Consider the following 11,850-nt stretch of genomic DNA (forward strand, 5'->3'; position numbering starts at 1 on the left):
CCCGCGCTTGAAAATGCAGTCCACTGAATGTCGTTATAATCGCGTCCTTCAGTTCTAAAGTCGCATACGATCTATCTTTTCCTTTTGATTTGTAAACAAATTTTAAAACAGATATTCGCGCGTTGATCTCATTAAATTATGAGTGGATACATTATACGATGTACAAAATGCGCAAGATATAAATTTGACGTATAAAAGATCTTAATGCCTTAATGGATGTTCGTTAAATCTGACGTTGCGTAAAAATGATCATCTCAGCTTTAGACAAAAACACAGTGAAACTAATAAGTACCACTCAAGTTATAACTTCGATATCTACTGCTGTAAAAGAATTAATAGAAAATGCGTTTGATGCTGGTGCTAAAAATATTGAAATTAACTTGGTACTACATTAATTTTCTTATTCAGAGCATATTTTATTCTTTAATAATTATTTTATTCTTAAAAATATTTAAAAATTTTTATATAAAGTTCATATTTTTAAAAATGTTAGATAGATAATGGATGTACATTAATAGAAGTAAAGGACGATGGATGTGGTATTTCAAAAGTAGATGCTCCTTACATGGCTTTATCATCTTACACATCAAAATTGTCTAATTTCTCCGATTTAGGTATGTAGTTATATTACGAAGAAAACATTTATATAGCAATGCATAATATGATTTTGCATTTATAATCGTACTATTATTTATAGAATCTTTAGAAACATATGGATTCAGAGGTGAGGCTTTATATGCATTAAGCGCAGTATCGGATCTTACAATCATATCAAAAACAGAACAAGATGAAGCAGCTATATCTTATACTATAGATCATAATGGTCATATCATAAATTCAGAACATTGCCACAGATCTACAGGTAGCAAGACAACTTCAAATATTTTGCTTCAAATTTTTTAAATATACATTTATATATCTCTTTTTAGGGACAACTGTACAAGTTAAACAATTATTTAAACAAATGCCAGTGAGAAGGCAAATAATTACAAATTTAAAAAAAGCCAATCAAGATATTAGAACTTTGGAGTCCTTAATAAAAAGTTACGGAATATGCAAATTTAATGCACGAATAAATTATAGAGTAAATAATAACATAATATTTGCAAAACCTAGTATAAGTAATCTTGAAGAAGCAGTTACGTATACTCTTGGTAAAAAAATAACATGCTGTATGAATTGGATAGATATTACAGATACAGATGTAATTATATACAAAATTTTATGTATTTAATACTTTATTTAATACTTTAATATATGAAAGTATATGTTTTAGATTAAAATTAAAATAATGGTTCCTTCAAAGATGACACAAGCAACTGAAGTGTTACAATCTGGAGGACAATATATTTTTGTGAATGATAGACCAATTAAATATAAAGAATTAGAAAAGGTATATACCTTACTTAACCTTTCTTTTAATTAGATGATGCAGTTTCAAAGAATTTAAGAGTTATTTCCAGGTAGTGACTAAAATAATTTTCGAGGCATTAGGACAAGAATCGTCATCAAGGAAAAAACCAATATTTCTTGTATATATTTTAATAAATGCAGCAAACATAGATGTTAATCTAGAACCAAATAAAACTTCTCTCCTTTTTAAAGAACAGGTAATTATATTTACAAAAATGGTTAATTATATACTTTTTTAAGAATTTATATGATGTATATTATGTGTACAGAACGTGGTTATCAATATAATAGAAAAATATCTAGAAAATTTTTATGGAATACAAAGAGAAATGCAACCAGAAAACAATTGCGAAAGTTCATTTACTGATTATCAAGATCATACACAAAAAATAAACATTAACAATACTGAAAATGAGGAACCTGCATGCAAGAAACGAAAATTACGCTTAGAAGAAAATCTCGATAAACCTATTGAAAAGAATATAAATACTGATGAAAATGTAATAAATAATTTAAATTCTACCGAGGTTAATAATTTCGAACATAAAGCAAATATGCAAATTTGTGATGACGAAAGTGCTGAAAAATATGGAAAAAATGTAGATGACCTCAATATTCAATTACCATCTCTAGATTTAAGTGAATCGGATTCAAATGAATCACAGAATTTTGTATTGACTTATTCCAATAACGATATTTCTCATAATTCAGTGTTAGTATTTATAATATAGGATAAAAAATATAATCTAATTATTTTTAATATGTTTTTTACTTTGTATAGTGATAGTAATATAAAAGAAAACACAGAAGATACTCCACCATTTGAACTAAGTCCATCATCTGAAACATTCAGTCAGTTACCTATAGTAGATCTAGGTGAGGATTTTGTATTGTTCGATTCTTCTAATACAAATACAGATGAGAAAGAAAATAAGATAAAAAATGCAGAAACAAACACTTTGCATGCAGAGAATAAATTGGATATGAAAAAGTCAATTACATTAAAAGAATGGAGTAAAGGACATGTATCTGGGTTGAAGGTAAGATTGTAAGAAATCTAATTCATGAAATCACATGAAATATATTAAAAAGTGATTTTTACAGGGAGGTACGGATATAGAATCTTACGATTATACAGAACCAAAGGAGTCACCAAATATCAATCCACATACAAATTTATGTCCAGGTTTTCTTAAATTTTCAAAATATGCCAGGTCAGAAGGTAAAAGTATTTAACATACACAACTTAATTTATATACGAAATGTACATATTAAATCTGTATTCTTATTTTTAGTGATAGAAAAAGATTCTAATATGACAGCACCTCAAATTGCCTATCAAATAACTCATCTTTGGAAAAAGTTATCACCTGAAGAACGTGGATACTATAGAGACCTGGCAGACGATGAGAAATCAGAGCACAACAAAAGCAAACTGGAAACAAAAGAAAAATGTACAGTAAATATTAATAAGAATAGAAATAGACTATTAAAAGCATTGGAAAAAATGAAAACAATGAATATGGAAAAAAAAGAAAATTTAGTCATGAGAACTACTGTATCTTGGGATATAGATTTAAAAAAAGTTACTGAAAATTTTTTAGATAGGTAAGTATTGGAGATCGTTATGCATTAATGACACCATTATTTAACATTTAATATAAACATTGCAGTCCTCCGTGTGAAAATACTGACGTTGTTGTTGTTGGATTATTACGTACAAATTTATGGATTGTTTATAAATCTGCACATATTTGGATTTTAGATGCTGAAAATCTTAAAAAACAATTACATATAACTGATATGAATATGAATGAGGTAAATTAGACAATAGCACATCAAATATGCAGTGTTATTCGTATTATTATTCCATCTGGTTATTTATTACATAAACTTTTTCTCTTATAGGATAATGCTAAGAATATAGAACAACTTTTACAACAATGGTTTTCAATAAAAAATGACTTATCTTTATTACATCCTATACATTCATTAACACAAATCAGGGATACTTTTTAGTTTAAAATGTTGTAAACATTATTTAAATAATAACCCTGTTAAGTTTGAAATATAGATGTTTTTTTATTTTTAAGTTTACCTAACATTTAACGTAAATATAGTTAGTAGTTTATTATAATAAACTATCATCTGCCGCGTGTAAGCGTAATTTATTATATTATATTATATTATATTATATATTAATATTTAATATCTTCACATTTAATTTATTAAAGATACACGTTGACACGCGATAATGAAGATATCACCATAAAAGAAATTCTGATTGGTCAATATGTATGAAGTGTACTAAAATATTTTACTAGAAATGTACATGAGTTTCCCTTCTAACTAAAATTAACAATTCTTTTGAATAAAAATGAACATTCCTTGATTAAATAAAAATCTTGTTATACAAAAAGGTTTATGTATTATAAGTACTAATATTTTTATAATTTATTTGTTATCTTATTTTAATACGTACATATTGGGGATGGGATTTTATTACTATGTGAAGAGAACGATATGTACAAAGTATTAAAAAGTTAATATTAAATTTTATGTGCCTATATAAAACATATCAAACACGTATACTTTATATATAAAACTATGTAGTTAATTAATGTAAACGATAATATAAGAACAATAATATCTCTAAAGGTTAAGTCGATAATTTAAGTAATAGTAGTAATAAGATTTGATTGAAGAGACGGTTGAAGGTTGGAGTTTTCAATCTATATATTTGAAGTTTGTGGTGGATTGTTGGCTGCCATCTTGGACCTCGGTCGTTTGAGAAGCCGGCCGCCCGCAAAAATCCTCGAGTTTCACGCGTTCGCGCGGCCTCACGTATTCCTTAAGCAGGTTGCGTGGTTTCACGACGAATTTAGAGATCTGCTGCGGTCAAACTAATCAAGATTCGGGTCCGGAATGTATTAGGTGAGTCCAGAATAAGTCAACATTAATTTCCTGATTGCGATGGCGTGTGATTTATCTCGTACATGTGTGTTCGTGCCTTGTGCTTGTGCGTGTTCTAATCCCTGTTGCGATAGTAGATTAATTTTTACCTACATTTTTGATCTTTAACTTAAATATCAATTTTCCCTATATACCAATTGTGCTTGTATATATAGGATTGTTCTTTTGCTAAATCACAACTTCAAACCACAGAAACGAATTGATAGTGTTCTGTGAGCTCACAATCAATAGACTTCTAAGGAATATGCAGTTCATTCGTTGTAATCGGTGAACACGTTTTAAACTTTGTTAGTTTCTTATATCAGGATTCAGTTTTTTCTTTGGTTAGTCTGCTTGCTATCATATAATTATTTTTAGTGAAGTTGTTTTGATTCTTCTAACCATATAACTCCTTTTTGTAATTGCACTCAGTTAAATATCATATAGATATTTTTAATAAAGATGCTATTAGATAGTTTATAAATGAATTTATTTGTATTCTGCAGAATTTGTATTACAAGAAATTAAATTAAATGTTTCAATTATAACTCAATGAGGTACTTATATTTTCTTTACTATGTTATTTTAATTACGTTGTAACTACTATTGATTTTTAATTGATACACGTAATTGTCAATTTATTTGCATTGAATGTAGTATAGATGTATTTAAATATTAGAATTTACTCATTTATTCTTTTGTGTCCAGTTAACTAAAAAGTATATAAGAATCAAGAGAATGTTTAGATTTATGATTAAATATTGCATTGTATTAATGAATTTTTCAATGTATACATGAATATAATTGCAATATTGAGTTGCCGTAATAGATACTATTATCATTGATCCTACTATCATATTATATTTGATACTATCATATTTAATTCTGTTCATATGTAAACATAAGTTGGTGTTTAGCAAAAGACTATTACACATTCATATATTATTCATCAATTTTTTATATATCTCTTATTAATTTAAAATATGTTTAATTTTAATATGATTTTTTTTTAATGACTCAGGTGTATATTTGTCCTCGCGCATTTATAACTGGGTGAGTGGAAGAGATAAATTAACTAGCTTTTGTAATTTTTCAATAGACAACAGTGAAAGAATAGCAATCCACAAAATAAATAGTAGTAGTGATATATCAGAAAAAATGGCACTACCCAGTAGAGCGCGAGTCTACACAGATGTGAATTCACACAAATCCAGAGATTACTGGGACTATGAATCCTATGTTGTCGACTGGGGGTAAGTGTGCAATAAAACATTCTGTGTGTATTTAGATAAATGTATCTATATTCGTGCATATCAATGTCTGTATGTATGTGTATTTGTGTATTTCCTTCATTTTATTTAATGGTAACAAATTTTTTGTTATATAGACAACAAGATGATTATCAACTAGTAAGAAAATTAGGCAGAGGAAAATATAGTGAAGTATTTGAAGCCATAAATATTACAAATAATGAAAAATGTGTTGTAAAAATTTTAAAGGTAAAAAGTATAAATTATGTTTTAGTAAATGAATTATAATTAGCCGGAAACTTTAATTTTCATGTGATTTTAATGTCTAGCCTGTAAAAAAGAAGAAAATAAAAAGGGAGATTAAAATCTTAGAAAACCTCAAAGGCGGGACCAACATAATTACACTCCAAGCTGTTGTCAAAGATCCTGTATCAAGGACACCGGCACTGATATTCGAACATGTGAACAACACAGATTTCAAGCAATTATACCAGACGCTAACAGACTACGACATAAGATACTACCTCTACGAATTATTAAAAGTGCGTGTATTGTTAAGTGCAATGGAACAGTCCAATGTGAATCTTCGAGATTATTATTTTGATAGATGTAGGTGTATATCACAGGTTCAAGGAAGAGTTCGAAAATATTTTATTTACACAAATTCATTTTTTCCCTTTATTACCATTGTTTTACTTAGTATTAGTATTTTTAGATAAAAAGATACTTCATATGAAATTTATTTTATCTTTACATTTTTATTTTGCTTATAACTATATCTTTACTCTTTCAATGTTATGATATTTGAAATTTAAGTATTTAAACAATTATAAACTTGCATATATCAATTTTCTAAGTTTCTTTCTTTCGTATGCATTTTATTAGTTTATTCTGATCATGAAGTACAATAAAATATAATAATTTTAAAAGTATCTTATCTCAAAAGGGTTAAAAGTGAATATACTAAATGAAAATATGATGTAGTGCCTTTCCATAAAAATACTGAAATTGTTCTTTCTTATTAGTCAAAGCATATAAAAAGAATCGTTAGTTTCAGAAATTTTAAAAATTTTCGGACTCGTGAATATTTAAGTAAGTAATGTGTCGATAGTGTTTGATCTGTGGTTGAATAAGATGTAAAACAAAAGGGAAAATTATTAATAATGTACAAGAAAGGGTCGTTTTCTTTTTCTGTTTAGGCATTGGATTATTGCCATAGTATGGGAATAATGCATAGGGACGTCAAACCGCACAATGTTATGATAGATCATGAAAATCGAAAGTTACGGTTAATCGATTGGGGTCTAGCAGAGTTTTATCATCCAGGTCAAGAATACAATGTACGAGTAGCTTCGCGTTATTTTAAAGGTCCAGAATTACTTGTAGATTATCAGGTTTGTGTGTAATTTATTATATCTTTAACTGTATGTTATAAGTAATTTACGGATAATATGCTTCTTCTTCTGTATTGCAGATGTATGATTATTCATTAGATATGTGGTCCCTTGGTTGTATGCTTGCAAGTATGATATTCAGGAAAGAACCGTTTTTTCACGGACACGATAATTATGACCAACTAGTGAGAATTGCAAAAGTTCTCGGGACTGAGGAATTATTTGAATATCTTGAAAAGTACCATATTGAATTGGATCCTCGTTTCAATGATATTTTAGGTCGACATTCACGTAAACGCTGGGAACGTTTTATGCATTCAGAGAATCAACATTTAGTATCGCACGAAAGTCTTGATTTCCTTGACAAACTTCTGCGTTATGATCATTACGAAAGACTCACTGCACGCGAAGCTATGGAACATCCTTATTTTTGTAAGTATTATGAAGTATATTTCAATTTTGCGCTATAAATTTTAACAGAAAATGTGAATGATGTGATACTTCGAAAGACTGATAGTTTCATTTGTATTTCTCCATTCTCTTTTGCTTTAGATCCAATAGTAAAAGAGCAAGGTCGATTAAACATGGTATCATCGTCACCTACTCCCATAACAGGTTCGTTGCCTGTAGGTGAGTAACGGCCCAGGTAATGTCACCACCTCAATTTCCAATTTATAATTATTTAACCATATCATTCACGTATTGTTGAATCGACCATGAGAATCCCGTGAATATTCATTCGCATCTACGAATATGATGCGTATCAATTGAACACCCATGAAGTTTGTATTGATTCGAATTCACAACTTCTATTTTACGATATTTATAAAAACAAAGAATGAGAAAGAATGCCGGGAATATGAACACGTCGTGTTTGTATTGTAATGTACGAATACACGCAGTTCTATTGGCATTCAATTGTTGACATCGACCGGCATTGTAAAATTTGACTAATTCGCAATGATAAACACTGTTCTTGTAAAGTGTTCAAACGTTGAGCGTGGAAACACATTTATGTTGAAACAAATCCTTAATATTAAGTACCCATCGGAAATTTTTCCCATTGCGAATTAGTTAAAATAAACAACTGTGTTACGCTTTACGCAAAGTCATTCCAGGCATCTAAATAACGAGAGCAAGATGTACTACGTTGTGGCCAGAATATAAACATCCATTAGTAATACTTCTTTGATCTAAAGTTTCAGGTGTATGGAATGACCAATGCGACTTATAGTCATATTATAAAGAAAACATACGAAATAGAGTAATGTCGACCGTTAATAATGCAAAACGATCTTTTTTTGCAAGTAATATATATTTTATTTTTCGCGGTACATTATATTTCAGAATTTCAAATATTCTTGACTACTGATTTTTTTTATCTTCTTTCTGTTTCTTGAAATAAGAAGATCGTTTCAAATGGTCGTAATGTGACTAAAGATGCGACTAAACAAATGTTTGATTTGAAATATTTAAACGATTCAAGTCTATGTCGTTTAGTATCGATTAATCTATGATTAGAATGAAGCGTATAAAATGCTGATTTTTCTTATATTGTCGCATCAGAAAATCGGTTATAGTGATACCTCACCGATAATGCTATGGATGCATTTTTCCCTCAACATTAATGACGGGGAAAAAGTCGCACGCACTAGAAATAATACCTGGAAGAAAATGTTTGATTCCTCCTTGACAAACAATAAATATTATAGAAATTTATTTATTTAGATTCGGATCTGACTAGTTTTATATAATAGTCTCCAAAACCGTAAATAGATTGGAACAGAATAACCGATAACATAGAACGTTCAGCAAATAACAAATAAAATGTGCAATCGAAATGATATAGTTTCGAGAAAGAGTGTGTTAGATATACACCATTTTCAAAATCTGTCGATAATCTGTAACTAATAACAGATACGTATGTAGTACGTTTTCTATAAATAAGTCGATCCGTATTAAACGACAACTGGACTTGAATTGCTCAGTCATTTCAAAACAGGCATCTTTTTAGTCAGTATGCGTATTTATAAGGAGCGTGCGAAGAATCAAACATTTTCATTTAGGTATCGATACTTCGCGCGAGGGGCTTAATCCCATCCCTAAGCGTGACTGTGAGCAGCGTACCGGTTCGTGGAATAAACCGACTGAAAAACGTGGCAGGACAAGTTGGAAATGGGACTCAGAAAACGATGAAGTATTCATCACATCAGTTTCACCCATAACATACGGTTTACGACTTTTGGTTAGTTACAAACAAAAACCTTTCATTCCACCCAAACTTGCAAAATTAAGAAGAAGAAAAGTATTTTGTATGATGGCGGACCACTCTTTATGTAAATGGCAATTATATTTTGACGTGGTGTATAAAGTTCTATATTTTAGACATTCCTTGTTTTTTATCCTGGGTATTACTTAAAAGAATTTACGTTTGCTGTGTCAGAAGCAATCTATTATGTGCGATTGAGACTTTAAATGGCACAAATGAGGAGCAAATGATACGTTTCAAAACTACAATCGATTCTACTATATTGCAAATAATTTAGGAACGGAAGAAAGTTTAGAATATTAAAACGAAATCTATCAAAGTATGTGCTCTGTCCATATTGGCCGGTGTGCATGTGCCATTAATAATTGTATGTTGCTTTTCTCTATTTTTTTAATCTGTCATATCTGTTGTTTTCCTTTGACGCTGCTGCTAATGTCACGATCACGGGAAATTTGTAAATGCATAAAGATGCGATTAGATCATGTTATGTCACTTCGAAGATCGTCCGTCATAAGACATTATAACAGAAAAGATGCAAAACAAAAACTATATGTATTTGCATCCACACAAGCGCGTACGACACACACATACACATAGCACATACGTGCTTACACTTAACATGTACCTTAGGCCGCTCGATTTAGTACTTTTAACGATGATAAAAATGTTCGTTTATATCTGATACAATGATAGTTGAATAAAATGTTTGTTATAGCCAAGTACTCTTTGTGCTCTGTGAATACCTGTATATCCAGTAATAGATGTTACCAAAGTACTGGTAAAGACTCAATTGATCAAATTTTAAGAACATGATATCCACATTTCTATGACCATTTCGTCGTTTGTATTTAGAAAGAGTAAGAGAAAAAGAGAGAGAGAGAGAGAGAGAAAAAGAGAACTGTTAAGATTTTCAATTTAATTTTCATACATTGATCAAAACGAGAATTCACAGGCACCTTAAAACACTTGGCGCCAATAAAAGCCTACGTACATGAACAAGACACACGTCGATGAATGAAAAAAAGAAACATTCGTATTGCTGTACATTGTGAGCTTAACGCGCTGATCAAAAACTTAATGTCAATAACACCCGCTAAATCGATCGAATTATTTCGAATACAGCATTACCAATGTGTTTCTTATTCAATATGTTTATAAATTGAACATGTAATTATTTATATACGACTGTAAGTCAGTTTATTCTGTACATTTGAAAAATTTTCTTTAAGAGGAAGAAAAAGAGAAAGAGAAGAAGAGTGACGTACTTTTAAAGAATGTATAGGAATAGAGCACACTCCACTTGTAAACCATGTCCTTTCGTATTATTTCGAAAGAATTCGTCAGTTCCTATACGTATAAATTATGCATAAAGTACGGTCAATTCAATATATATATATATATAAAATAATTTTATATATGCACATATATATATAATACATGCATACACATATAAATATATACAAGTGTGTGTATATGTACATATATATGTATGTGTATATATATATACAAACACGTAGCATATTATAAATGCGTACCCTACCAAGCGGAGTGTGGATTTGAATTCGAAGAGCGAGGTATGCTCTCGAGTATTATCGGTTAAAGAGTAATGTTCGCTTCTTATTCTGATCACTGCGCCGTTTTTGCCTTATTATCATGTATTTAAAGATTTTACATGTATATATATATATGTATATTTTATTTTTCAATAATGCATAAAAAATATATATACATATATACGTAACGCAGATAAGTGAAAATAAGTGGAAAGAGTATGTAGACGTATGAGATGCATACTGCGCTATAAATGTTAAAGATGTAAAAAGGAAATACTTTATGTACAAGTATAAATACATTTTATTTATTCTGCTTATAACTGTCGTATTGCTCGAACGCGACAAATATCTAATTTCAAGTCACTTTTACATGGCAAGAACGGCGCAAATATAATTGTTTGTCCAAATTTGATAATTCTTCCCTGTTCATACGTTAAGTTTACGATAATCTAGTTTAGTTTTATAGGAAAAAACTATTGAATAACTACTATTTAAATCTGCAAATTAACTTAGACAAAAAAAAAATTAAAATAATGAATTGTCACTAATGTAATTAATATATTATGCTAAATTTTAACGTTGATATTTTATCTTGCAACATCATAATTTAACACTATTTTGAGGACAGAATGTATTATTAAACAAATATCACTAGGAAAGCCGTTCTACTATCATTATCATATATTATAGGCCAGTTTAAAAATTTGTTTTTCCTATTTTATTTAAGAACGGCTATATCCTGGTAGAAGAAAGTGCACCTAATATTTCAATATATACTAAATGTACATTCGAATTTTATATTCACTCATAATAATGCCAAAGCGATAAAGTGAAATTGTTTACATACTTCTTCGTTTTCTGTTTCTCTCTTCGGTTCTAAATTTTTTTTCTAACGCGGGCTATTGGAAAATAAATTATTCTAATACGGTTGAGGTATGACAATAAAATTAGCCAAAATGCACGGATCTACTTTGATTTATACTTGTCATCGATCATAAAAGCATGAAAATAAAAAATTA

The 11,850-nt window shown here is 29.4% G+C and overlaps 2 protein-coding genes across 7 annotated transcripts; both read left to right on the top strand.

Annotated features, from left to right (window-relative positions):
• Window positions 1-27: 27 nt before the first annotated feature.
• On the top strand, window positions 28-3,482 carry LOC132907386 (PMS1 protein homolog 1-like). 4 transcript variants are annotated; one of them, XM_060960438.1, is made up of 12 exons: window positions 28-383; window positions 494-614; window positions 698-862; window positions 930-1,204; window positions 1,277-1,393; window positions 1,464-1,610; window positions 1,683-2,125; window positions 2,195-2,453; window positions 2,518-2,635; window positions 2,709-3,021; window positions 3,087-3,231; window positions 3,322-3,482. In XM_060960438.1, exons 1-12 carry the CDS (start codon window positions 246-248, stop codon window positions 3,430-3,432), a joined length of 2,352 nt encoding a protein of 783 aa, XP_060816421.1. In that variant the 5' UTR covers window positions 28-245; the 3' UTR covers window positions 3,433-3,482. The 4 variants fall into 4 exon arrangements, with proteins under 4 accessions (XP_060816421.1, XP_060816422.1, XP_060816423.1 ...); XM_060960439.1 differs by having other exon boundaries at window positions 930-1,084; XM_060960440.1 differs by having other exon boundaries at window positions 258-383; window positions 472-614.
• Window positions 3,483-4,153: 671 nt separating this feature from the next.
• On the top strand, window positions 4,154-11,729 carry LOC132906873 (casein kinase II subunit alpha). Of its 3 annotated transcripts, none has more exons than XM_060959456.1 (8): window positions 4,154-4,347; window positions 5,387-5,618; window positions 5,753-5,864; window positions 5,945-6,157; window positions 6,815-7,009; window positions 7,090-7,441; window positions 7,562-7,639; window positions 9,076-11,729. In XM_060959456.1, the coding sequence occupies exons 2-8, from the start codon at window positions 5,524-5,526 to the stop codon at window positions 9,426-9,428; spliced, it is 1,398 nt and encodes a 465-aa protein (XP_060815439.1). In that variant the 5' UTR covers window positions 4,154-4,347; window positions 5,387-5,523; the 3' UTR covers window positions 9,429-11,729. The 3 variants fall into 3 exon arrangements, with proteins under 3 accessions (XP_060815439.1, XP_060815440.1, XP_060815441.1); XM_060959457.1 differs by having other exon boundaries at window positions 5,465-5,618; XM_060959458.1 differs by having other exon boundaries at window positions 7,562-7,655; window positions 9,076-9,290.
• The last annotated feature ends 121 nt before the right edge of the window (window positions 11,730-11,850 follow it).

Source organism: Bombus pascuorum, chromosome 5 (genome assembly GCF_905332965.1).
Source record: "Bombus pascuorum chromosome 5, iyBomPasc1.1, whole genome shotgun sequence".
Lineage (NCBI taxonomy): Eukaryota > Metazoa > Arthropoda > Insecta > Hymenoptera > Apidae > Bombus > Bombus pascuorum.